The 11,846-nt window shown below is 46.5% G+C and overlaps 1 protein-coding gene and 1 pseudogene across 1 annotated transcript; both read left to right on the forward strand.

Moving 5' to 3' along the window:
* The first annotated feature begins 2,277 nt into the window (after positions 1 to 2,277).
* Positions 2,278 to 3,315, forward strand: PTX4 (pentraxin 4). The gene is made up of 2 exons (XM_060174076.1): positions 2,278 to 2,507; positions 2,920 to 3,315. Exons 1-2 carry the CDS (start codon positions 2,361 to 2,363, stop codon positions 3,313 to 3,315), a joined length of 543 nt encoding a protein of 180 aa, XP_060030059.1. The 5' UTR covers positions 2,278 to 2,360.
* A 7,403-nt stretch (positions 3,316 to 10,718) lies between these two features.
* LOC132533198 (polyglutamine-binding protein 1-like) lies at positions 10,719 to 11,846 on the forward strand (annotated as a pseudogene).

Here is an 11,846-nt window from a genome sequence, read left to right on the forward strand (position 1 = left end):
ACCCCGAGACCTGCAGCTGTGAAGCAGTTCTGCAGGTGTTGATGGATGCAGACTGCAGTGACTCCACGACAGGCTCCAAAAACTGCAGAAATGACATAGGCCCCAGTTGCAGAAAAACAGGTCCTGGAATTCAGGACCATTACTGGAAGTTGAACCCATGGCCCTGAGTCAACAGGAACAGAGACAGCGACCATTAAGCATTAAGAAAGGCATCTCCGGAGAGATAGAGACCATTAAACATTTCCAAGGCATCTCCGGAGAGATAGAGAGAGACTGATAAACAATTCCCCACATTTCCCCAGATCTGTAAAGAAGATAACCACAGGCTAAGCTTGTCATGTGTGCTATGTAACCCATACCCTACATGTCTCCTCGTGTGCTGGGGTTCGTGCACTTCTTTCTTCCTTTCTCTCTCTAACTTATTTTTTCGTTTTATTTTATTTTATTTTATTTTATTTTATTTTATTTTATTTTGCCTCCAGGGCTATCACTGGGGCTCGATGCCTGCACTATGAATTCCCCGCTCCTGGAGGCTATTTTTTCCTCCTTTAGTTGTCCTTGTTGTTTTTCCTTGTTGTTGTTGTTGTTTTGGCTGTTGTTGTTGGATAGCACAGAGATAAATCGATAGAGGAAGGGAAGACAGAGAAGAGGAGAGAAAGACAGACACCTGCAGACCTGCTTACAGCCTGTGAAACGACCCCCCTGCATGTGAGGAGCCCGGGGCTCGAACCGGGATACCTAGGCTGGTCCTTGTGCTTTGTACCACCTGCACTTAACTTGTTTAGATACAGCCCAACTCCCTTATTCATTCATTTTTTTTAGTTAATTAATTAATTAATTTTGTTGCCCTTGTTGTTTTTTATTTTGTTGTAGTTATTATTGTAGTTGTTATTGATGTTGTCATTGTTAGATAGGACAGAGAGAAATGGAGAGAAGAGGGGAAGACAGAGGGGGTGAGTTTTTTTTTTTTTTTTAACCGGAGCCCTGATCAACTCTGGCTTAAGGTGATGTGAGGGACTGAAGCTGAGACTTTAGAGTCTCAGGCAGGAGAGTCTGTTTGCATAACCATTATGACATATACCCCCTTTTATTTTACTTCATTTTTTAATAGAAGTAGAAAGAGGGAGAGACCACAGCGCTAAAGCTTCTTTCAATGGGGTGGGAGCCGGCCTTGAACCTGTGTCTTGCACATGGCAGAGCAGCAGAATACCCAAGTCAGCAATCTGGCTGGCCTGGTGCTATGGTTCTTCTCTCTGTCTCTGTCTCGAACTGAAAAAGCCATTCCAGAGCAGTGTAGTCCTGGAGATGACAAAATATAAATAATAAAAAAATAAAGACATGGTAAATTTGGGGACTTCTAGATAAACATCACCCTAAATGAACTGCAAGAGCCCAAACCTCATGGCTGATGGCTGATGTCTGCACAGAGACACAGAGGAGGAACAGTCTAGCCACTCCTAGGACACTGTTTTCTTCTTTTCTGTTCTTTAAAAAATACCGATTTATTTATTCCTTTTGTTGCCCTTGTTATTTTTATTGTTGTAGTTACTATTGTTGTTATAGGTGTTGTGATTGTTGGATAGGACAGAGAGAAATGGAGAGAGGAGGGGAAGACAGAGGGGGAGAGAAAGACAGACACCTGCAGCCCTGTTTCACCGCCTATGAAGTGACTCCCCTGCAGGTGGGGAATAAACTCTTTTTCAAAAGAAAGTTGGGAGTGAGAGTGGGGGGATCATCAGCTTGTGTAGGGGGAGGAAAGAGCCTTATTTCTTATTTGAGGTGATGGGAACTAGTGGGACCATGCCAGGCTCAGGCTATTGTGTTCCAACGCTAGCCAGGCCCTCGATCCAAATGGAGTTGCACTCACAAAGGACAAGGTGGGGAGTGGGCCTCTCTTTAGGGGACACCCTTCAATTCCATCTGCACACCCCAGAAGAAGTGAAGATGGCTCCCTCCATGTGCCACACCTCCTTTCAGGGTGAATCAGGTTTCCCTGTGTACAGACAGGAGCTGGGTTCCAGGGGTGAACTGGCTTCTACCAGTGCCCTGCTTGGTGGTGACATGTGCCTGAGGCTTCTGGAAGAGCTTCCACTACCCTGATCAGGTCACCCAGATTGAACCCTGTTGGGTTTCCAGAGACACTGTCTTGCCTCAGCTAGTCTCCTGAGGAATCTGTGACTCTGTAGAGCCCCGGGGCTTGAAGGGATAATGCAGAGCCTGGGGGCTCCAGGCCCAGCCTTCTTTAAGGACTCCCAGCCTGACAGCCACAGAAGCGAGGCTGCCTCTGCACGGGAAGACAGGACCAGGGAGAGTTCCAGAAGGAGTATCACCTAGCCGACTCCCACTTCACTGCTGCTAGGATGAGCTGCCAGGCCAGGCTGTGGGCCTCGCTCTTGGTCGCCGTGGTCCTGTGTCTTCATGGGGCCCTGTCGCAGGAATCCAAGCCTGCTGGGACCCAGAAGCCCTTCTTGGAGGGCCTGCGCAGACTTGAGGAGAAAGTGCTGAAGGTCAGTCCCTCAGCGGGCAAGTGAGGGTCTGGCGGCAGATTCCGTGGAGGCACCACTGGGCATGGATGTAGGCACCACTTGAGCACCTGGACTTAGGCTGGGTGGCTCAGAGACTGGAGGGGCTGTGGGACAGTGGGATGTGAGGGCCTGGAGCTGGAACTCCTGTGTGGGTCATGATGATTTCCCCAGGACCCTGCTGCATGAGGCCTAAGGGGTGCCCCACAAGAGGCGCCCAGCTGTGTGTCTACAGTCCAGGGACAGCTGGGCCTCAGTGTGGGGAGGACAGCCGGTAGCCTGGGGTGCTGGTGGCTGTGTGAGCTTGGTGCCCTCTCACGGGGTCTGGTCAGCTGGGTGGTGGCAGGTTCCTACCTACTGTGACCCTGCTGTGTTTCCCCCCCCCCCAACCGGACAGTTCCGCAGACTGCAGGAGTCAGCCATCTCCCGCCTGCAAAATGTCAGCCGCCTCCGAAACCAGTCCTCCAGCCCCGACCCTCGTCTCCACAGCCTGATCCAGGAGGGCCAGGCCCTGGTTCATGCTCTCAGCCAGTCTCAGACCACCCTGCACAGCCTCCTGGAGTCCCACCAGAGTCGGCAGGGAGCCCAGGAGCCCCAGGAGCCCCAGGAGCCCCAGGAGGCCACTGTCTCCACTCTGGCCCTGGAAGTGCAGGCCATGCTCGACACACTTTGGGGCCTGACGCGCCTGGCCCACAGCCTGGAGGCCAGGGTGAATGCACTCCAGGGCCAGCACCAGGGGCCAGGCCCTTGCATTCCAGGCCTGGGGACTGCCCCGCCCCCCCACTCAGCCTAGGCTGCCAAGCCCTGGGGAAACCCAACCCAAGCCCCCTGGAAATCCAGGCCAGAGGTGGGGGGTCAGGAGCTTCCTACAGATAAAGAGATGAGCTCCCACTTCCAGTCCTGGTCTTTCTTTTTAAGAGTCATGGGAAGCAGCAAGGTTGGGGAATTTAGGCCCTTCCTGCCCGTGCCCAATGGAGCCCCTGGTCTTCCTGGGACCCTCTCCCACCTGCACAAAGAGGGGACGTGCCTGTGTGATTCCAATCATGCCCCTCCCTTCTCCTGTGATGCTCCTCCTTTTATCTGTGGACACCAAGAAAACCAATAAAGCCGACTTCTTTTCATGCCAAGTTGTGTGACAGTGAATTCCTGGGCCTCGTCAGCATGGACTAGTTCCATGAAGCTGGGTGGGGGACGGTGGAGCAGACAGGTGCTAAGAGCTTTCTCGGAGCCCAGCACAGAGGCCTCTGCACAGCTGCTCTGTGGATGGGGCTGGGGAGACCTGCCAGTCCCTGTCTCGGGTCTCTTGGCAGCCCCCAGGCCTACAGAGCTGTCTGGGGCTCCCGAGTACCAGCCCTGGCTGAGTCACGGTCACTGAGGGCGTTCTGGAGCTGGAAAGCCCAGTCCTCGTGAGGCCCCTGAGTCAACAAGTGGCTCCCAGCAGCCCCTGCTGTCCTAAGCCACCCACCTTCCACCTGCCTCAGCTATCAGGGTCCTCCACATTCTCTGGGAGCTTTGATGCACTGCTGAGGAGAGAGGGCCCACATCCTCCTCCCAGGAAGGTCAGAAGCTGACTGGAGGCATTTCTGCAGGAACTGGTGGTTCGCAGTGCACAACCACTGCAGGGCAGGCAGGGAGGCTCATGTCATGGGGCCACACACCCTCCATGAGTGTCCATGGGGTTCGTGGGGAGGGGGCATTGGGGTGGCAGGACAATGGAGTCAGTCAGGGCTGGGGGCTCAGGGCTAGGGAGTTGAAGGACACCCAATTGCCACCCAGGGATGAGGGGCTGTTTGCTGTGGGAGCTAAAGATTGACAAGGATGGGCAGTCAGCCTGGCCAGAAGCCCTGAGTTCACAGTCTGGTCTCTCTGCTAGGCCTCTCTGGGACTGACCTGGCCAGAGAGAAGGCCCAGCCTCCCCAGCACAGTCTGCTGCCTGCACAGGGGCACCCCTGAGGGAGCTGCCAGCACCCTGTCTCCAAGTCCTCCCTCCACAGTGGCCCCATCACTCTCAGCACAGGGCAGAGCCAGGTCACACTCACAAGAATGCTCTGGAATCCTAGGCTCCATCTCTAAGCCCAGCAGCTGGCTCGCCGGCTGGAGTGTATACCTCACCACGCAGGAGGATTCGGCTGTGAGCTCCTGGCCAGCACACGGGGGCACCACACAATGGGGCAGCTTCATAAGCAGTGCTGCCAGACATATCTTTCTGTCTCTCTCGCTGTGGCAAAACAATGTCTGCCAGGAGTGCTAGAGGTAGAGTCACACACCCTCAGTAACTCTCTGGTGGAAATAAATTTTATATTTAAAATTTATTTCGGAGGCAGAGCTAGGACTAACGGAGGCAGAGCTACGAGCAGCAGATCTCTTTCTCTCCTCTCCTCTCCTCTCCTCTCCTCTCCTCTCCTCTCCTCTCCTCTTCTCTCCTCTCCTCTCCCGGATCAACTAGGAATACCAAAGGAGACCACCCGGACCGAAACAAGACAGGACTAGAATGACCACAGGAACCCAGTAAATCACCCGTGAGTACAAACACGCGTGGCTGGTGACAGAGAGGAGAGAGGGGCCTAAGGAGAGATTAAGTGACTGCTAACAGTTCAACAGTTTATCAGTGGAGACACCACCTCCAGTCTGCTCCACAACAAGGGGACAGCTGAAGGGAGGAGAGGACTCCCCAGAGACTCACCAAGTGCAACTCTGAGTCTCCATTGCTACTACCCTCAGAATCTGGAGCAGCAACAGGGAGGGACACCAGGGGACAGAGATCTAACCGGGAAACTCAGGAGAAGATCTATACCTCGGTGGCATAGCTGAGGAGCTGTGAAAGTCTCTTTGCATAACCACTGGATTATCTCTGCCACACCCTGCTTTATCTCTTGGTCAGGAGTCAGTGATTAAGCTAAGAAGCCTATTGATAGTTTAAAAGCCCTCAGGCTCCCATAGCCTACAGGGAAGAAAAAAAAAAAAAGAGGCTTTTACACCACTGAGCTCCAACTCAGGGATTGAAAAAACTGTTAACTTCCACCACGGTAAACCCTTTAATTAAATTACTTAGACACAAGTCAATCCAGGCAATAGTGATCAATAATTTGAAAAGTACTGATAAAGGGAACTCATAACATAATATATAAAATGGTTAAAACAACAAGAAAAAATATTGGAGAATTGAACCAGGACAAGAGTCCAGCTAGAAGTCCTCCAGAGGGTGAAGCACAAAACAACATCCAAACTTAGCTAAGGAAATAATAATCGGAGTTCAACATCCAAACATTAGCTAAGGAAATAATAATGGAGTGAGTAAAGAATTTGAAAAAATTGTAATCAGAAATGCAGGAACAACAAATGAGAATATGGAAGAAAATTCTAATAATCTCATGGTTATTAGAGAGCTGAAAGCTGAAATCGCTGAGCTAAGAATGCAACTAGCTGAACAAGCTAAAACAGTATCAGAGCAGGGCAACAAAATAGATGAACTCCAGAAAGCAGTAGAGGGCAGAGAGAATAGAATCTATGAGGCTGAAGACAGAATTAGCAAGATTGAGGATGAATTAGAGACAACTAAAAAAGAAGTAAGAGATCTCAAAAAGAGATTAAGAGATGCTGAAAACAACAACAGAGTCCTATGGGATGACTTCAAAAGAAACAATATACGCATTATTGGCTTACCAGAGGAAGAAAGAGAAGGAGAGGAAGAAAGCATTCTTCAGGACATAATAGCTGAAAATTTCTCTAGTCTAGACAACACCAAAGACATAAAGATTCAAGAAGCCCAGAGGGTCCCAAACAGAATTAACCCAGACCTAAAGACACCAAGACATGTCATACTTAGAATGGAAAGGAATAAGGATAAAGAAAGGATCCTCAAGGCTGCAAGAGAAAAACAAAGAGTCACCTACAAAGGAAAACCCATAAGATTAGCAGCAGACTTCTCCATACAAACACTACAGGCCAGAAGAGAATGGCAAGATATCTATCGAGTGCTCAATGAGAAAGGCTTTCAGCCAAGAATACTATATCCTGCTAGACTGTCATTCAGACTAGATGGAAGCATCAAAACCTTCTCAGACAAGCAACAGTTGAAGGAAGCAACCATCACCAAGCCTGCCCTGAAAGAAGTTCTGAAAGGTCTCCTATAAACAACCAGACCACCACAAATAGGACATATATCAAAACACTCTAAAACTCTACAAGAATGGCTTTAAAATATCTTCAATCTTTGATATCAATAAATGTCAGTGGCCTGAATTCACCTATTAAAAGACACAGAGTAGGAAGATGGATCAGAAAACACAACCCAACAATATGTTGTCTACAGAAAACTCACCTAACCCAACAAGACAAACACAGACTTAAAGTGAAAGGATGGAAAACTATCATACAAGCCAATGGCCCACAAAAAAGGGCAGGAACAGCTATTCTCATATCTGACATGATAGACTTTAAAATAGATAAGATTAAAAAAGATAAGAATGGACACTACTTAATGCTCAGAGGATCAGTCAATCAAGAGGACTTAACAATTATTAACATCTATGCACCCAATGAGAAGCCATCTAAATACATCAAACTTGTACTGAAAGAGCTACAGAAATATATTAACAGTTACACAATCATAGTAGGGGACTTCAACACCCCACTATCTCAACTTGACAGATCATCCAGGAAGAAAATCAGTAAAGACATAAGGGAGCTAAATGAAGAGATAGATAAACTAGAACTATTGGACATTTTCAGAGTCATTCATCCCAAGAAACTGGAATACACATTTTACTCAAATACACATGGATCATTCTCAAGGATAGACCATATGTTAGGCCACAAAGACAGCATCAGCCAATTCAAGAGCACTGAAATCATCCCAAGCATCTTCTCAGACCACAGTGGAATTAAACTAACACTTAACAATCAACAAAAGATTAGTAACAGTCCCAAAATGTGGAAGCTCAACAGTACACTTCTTAACAACTTCTGGGTCAAAGAGGAAATCAAGGAAGAAATCAAAATGTTTTGAGAGTTCAATGAAAATGAAGAAACAAGCTATCAAAATATTTGGGACACAGCTAAAGCAGTCCTAAGAGGGAAGTTCATAGCTATACAAGCACACATTAGGAAACAAGAAAAGGCACAAATAAACAGCCTGATTGCACATCTTAAAGACCTAGAAGAACAACAACAAAGGAATCCTAAAGCAACCAGAAGGACAGAAATCACTAAAGTTAGGGCAGAAATAAATAACATTGAGAATAGGGAAACCATACAAAAGATCAATGAAAGTAAATGTTGGTTCTTCGAAAGAGTAAACAAAATCGACAAACCTTTAGCTAGACTCACAAAACAAAAAAGGGAGAAGACCCAAATAAATCAGATAGTAAATGAAAGAGGAGATATCACAACAGACATTGCAGAAATTCAACATATCATGCGAGGCTTCTATGAACAACTATATGCCACCAAGCTAGAGAACCTGGAAGAAATGAATGATTTCCTAGATATCTACCAACTTCCAAAACTAAGTAAAGAGGAAGTGGATAACATGAACAGGCCCATCACAGCTAATGAAATTGAAACAGTTATCAAAAATCTCCCCAAAAATAAAAGGCCTGGACCAGATGGTTTTACAAATGAATTCTACAAAACTTTCAAAGAAGAACTAATACCTCTACTTTTAAAAGTCTTCCAGAAGATTGAAGACACTGGAATACTCCCTGCCAGCTTCTATGAAGCCAACATCACCCTGATACCAAAAGCAGACAGGGACACAACCAAAAAAGAAAACTACAGACCAATATCTCTGATGAACATAGATGCGAAAATATTGAACAAAATTCTAGCCAACCGGATACAGCAGTATATCAAAAAGATTGTTCATCATGACCAAGTGGGGTTTATCCCAGGCATGCAAGGTTGCTTTAATATACGTAAATCAATCAATGTGATCCACCACATCAACAAAAGCAAGACCAAAAACCACATGGTCATATCAATAGATGCAGAGAAAGCCTTTGACAAAATACAACATCCCTTTATGATCAAAACACTACAAAAAATGAGAATAGATGGAAAACTCCTGAAGATAGTGGAGTCTATATATAGCAAACCTACAGCCAACATCATACTCAATGGTTAAAAACTGGAAGCATTTCCCCTCAGATCAGGTACTAGACAGGGCTGCCCACTATCACCATTACTATTCAACATAGTGTTGGAAGTTCTTGCCATAGCAATCAGGCAGGAGCAAGGAATTCAAGGCATACAGATTGGAAGAGAAGAAGTCAAACTCTCCTTATTTGCAGATGACATGATAGCATACATGGAAAAACCTAAGGAATCCAGCAAGAAGCTTTTGGAAATCATCAGGCAATACAGTAATGTGTCAGGCTATAAAATTAACATTCAAAAGGCAGTGGCATTCCTCTATGCAAACACTAAGTTAGAAGAAACTGAAATCCAGAAATCAGTTCCTTTTTCTACAGCAACAAAAAACAATAAAATATCTAGGAGTAAACCTAGCCAAAGAAGTGAAAGACTTGTATACTGAAAATTATGAGTCACTACTCAAAGAAATTGAAAAAGACACAAAGAAGTGGAAAGATATTCCATGTTCATGGGTTGGAAGAATTAACATCATCAAAATGAATATATTACCCAGAGCCATCTACAAATTTAATGCTATCCTCATCAAGATCCCAAGCACATTTTTTAGGAGAATAGAAAAAATGCTACAAATGTTTATCTGGAACCAGAAAAGACCTAGAATTGCCAAAACAATCTTGAGAAAAAAGAACAGAACCAGAGGCATCACACTCCCAGATCTCAAACTATATTATAGGGCCATTGTCATCAAAACTGCTTGGTACTGGAACATGAACAGACACACTGACCAGTGGAATAGAATTGAGAGCCCAGAAATGAGGCCCCACACGTATGGACATCTAATCTTTGACAAAGGGGCCCAGAATATTACATGGGGAAAGCAGAGTCTCTTCAACAAATGGTGTTGGAAACAATGGGTTGAAACATGCAGAAGAATGAAACTGAATCACTGTATTTCACCAAATACAAAAGTAAATTCCAAGTGTATCAAGGACTTGGATGTTAGACCAAAAACTATCAGATACTTAGAAGAAAATATTGGCAGAACTTTTTTCCGCATAAATTTTAAAGACATTATCAATGAAACAAATCCAATTACAAGGAAGACTAAGGCAAGTATAAACCTATGGGACTACATCAAATTAAAAAGCTTCTTCACAGCAAAAGAAACCACTACCCAAACCAAGAGACCCCTCAAGGAATGGAAGAAGATCTTTACATGCCATACATCAGATAAGAGTTTAATAACCAACATATATAAAGAGCTTGCCAGACTCAACAACAAGACAACAAATAACCCCATCCAAAAATGGGGGAGGACTTGGACAGAATATTCACCACAGAAGAGATCCAAAAGGCCGAGAAACACATGAAAAAATGCTCCAAGTCTCTGTCAGAGAAATGCAAATCAAGACAGCAATGAGATATCACTTCACTCCTGTGAGAATGTCATACAACAGAAAAGGTAACATCAGCAAATGCTGGAGAGGGTGTGGGGTCAAAGGAACCCCCCTGCACTGCTGGTGGGAATGTAAATTGGTCCAACCTCTGTGGAGAACAGTCTGGAGAACTCTCAGAAGGCTAGAAATGGACTTACGCTATGACCCTGCAATTCCCCTCCTAGGGATATATCCTAAGGAACCCAACACATCCATCCAAAAAGATCTGTGTACACATATGTTCTTGGCAGCACAATTTGTAATAGCCAAAACCTGGAAGCAACCCAGGTGTCCAACAACAGATGAGTGGCTGAGCAAGTTGTGGTCTATATACACAATGGAATACTACTCAGCTGTAAAAAATGGTGACTTCACCGTTTTCAGCCGATCTTGGATGGACCTTGAAAAAATCATGTTGAGTGAAATAAGTCAGAAACAGAAGGATGAATATGGGATGATCTCACTCTCAGGCCGAAGTTGAAAAACAAGATTAGAAAAGAAAACACAAGTCGAACCTGAAATAGAATTGGTGTATTACACCAAAGTAAAAGACTCTGGGGTGGGTGGGTGGGTGGGGAGAATACAGGTCCATGAAAGATGATGAATGACATAGTGACAGCCTTCTGCTTCCTTCCTGGCTGGATCAGTCCGTTAGCTATCGATTTTGCCACTGCCCGTGGCGCTGCAGACCCACCTGGCCAAAAGAGGCATCCTCAAACATCTGGAACCTGAACCAGAGGAGGAGATCATAGTGAAGACTATGATGATGACCCTGTGGATTACAAGGCCACCCGGCTGGAGGGCCTGCCACCAAGCTGGTACAAGGTGTTTGACCCTTCCTGTGGTCTCCCCTATTACTGGAATGTGGACACAGACCATGTGTCCTGGCTCTCACCACACAACCCCAACTCTGTTGTGACTAAATCTTCCAAGAAGCTCAGGAGCAGGGAGTCCGGCGGTAGCACAGCGGGTTAAGCGCACATGGCACAAAGCGCAAGGACTGGCATAAGGATCCTGGTTTGAGCCCCCGGCTCCCCACCTGCAAGGGAGTCGCTTCACAGGTGGTGAAGCAGGTCTGCAGGTGTCTATCTTTCTCTCATCCTCTCTGTCTTCCTCTCCTCTCTCCATTTCTCTGTCCTATCCAACAACGACAACATCAACAACAACTACAACAATAAAACAACAAGGGCAACAGAAAAGGAATAAATTAAATAAATTAATTTTTTTAAAAAACTTTAAAAAAAAAGAATCTCAGGAGCAGTAACACAGATGCTGAGGAGACATTGGACAGGAGCCACGAAATTCAGAGAAGAGCCCTGACAAGTCAGAGAGAAGCCATGAGAAGTCAGATCGGAGCCATGAGAAATCAGAGCAAGACAGAGAGCGTAGCTATGATAAAGTGGAGAGAGAGAGGGAACAGGAGCGGGATCGGGACTAGGACTGAGGCTATGACAAGGCTGACCGAGAGGACAGCTAGGAAAGGCGCCACAACTGCCGGGAGGAAGAGCTAGCTCCCTACCCCAAAAGCAAGAAGGCAAGCCAGAAGGATGAGGAGCTAGACCCCATGGACCTCAGCTCATACTCAGATGCACCCCGGGGCACATGGTCAACAGGACTCCACAAGAGGAATGAGGCCAAGACTGGGGTGGACACACTACGGCCGCCGGACCCCTGTTCCAGCAGCGGCCTTACCTGTCCCCTGGGGCTGGGTTCCGTGCCAACACTGAGGCCTCGAGGACCTGCAGCAGGACTGACCCTCTAGCATAGTTTCCACACACACATTGTCACCCAGCAG

This window comes from Erinaceus europaeus, chromosome 15 (genome assembly GCF_950295315.1).
Source record: "Erinaceus europaeus chromosome 15, mEriEur2.1, whole genome shotgun sequence".
NCBI lineage: Eukaryota > Metazoa > Chordata > Mammalia > Eulipotyphla > Erinaceidae > Erinaceus > Erinaceus europaeus.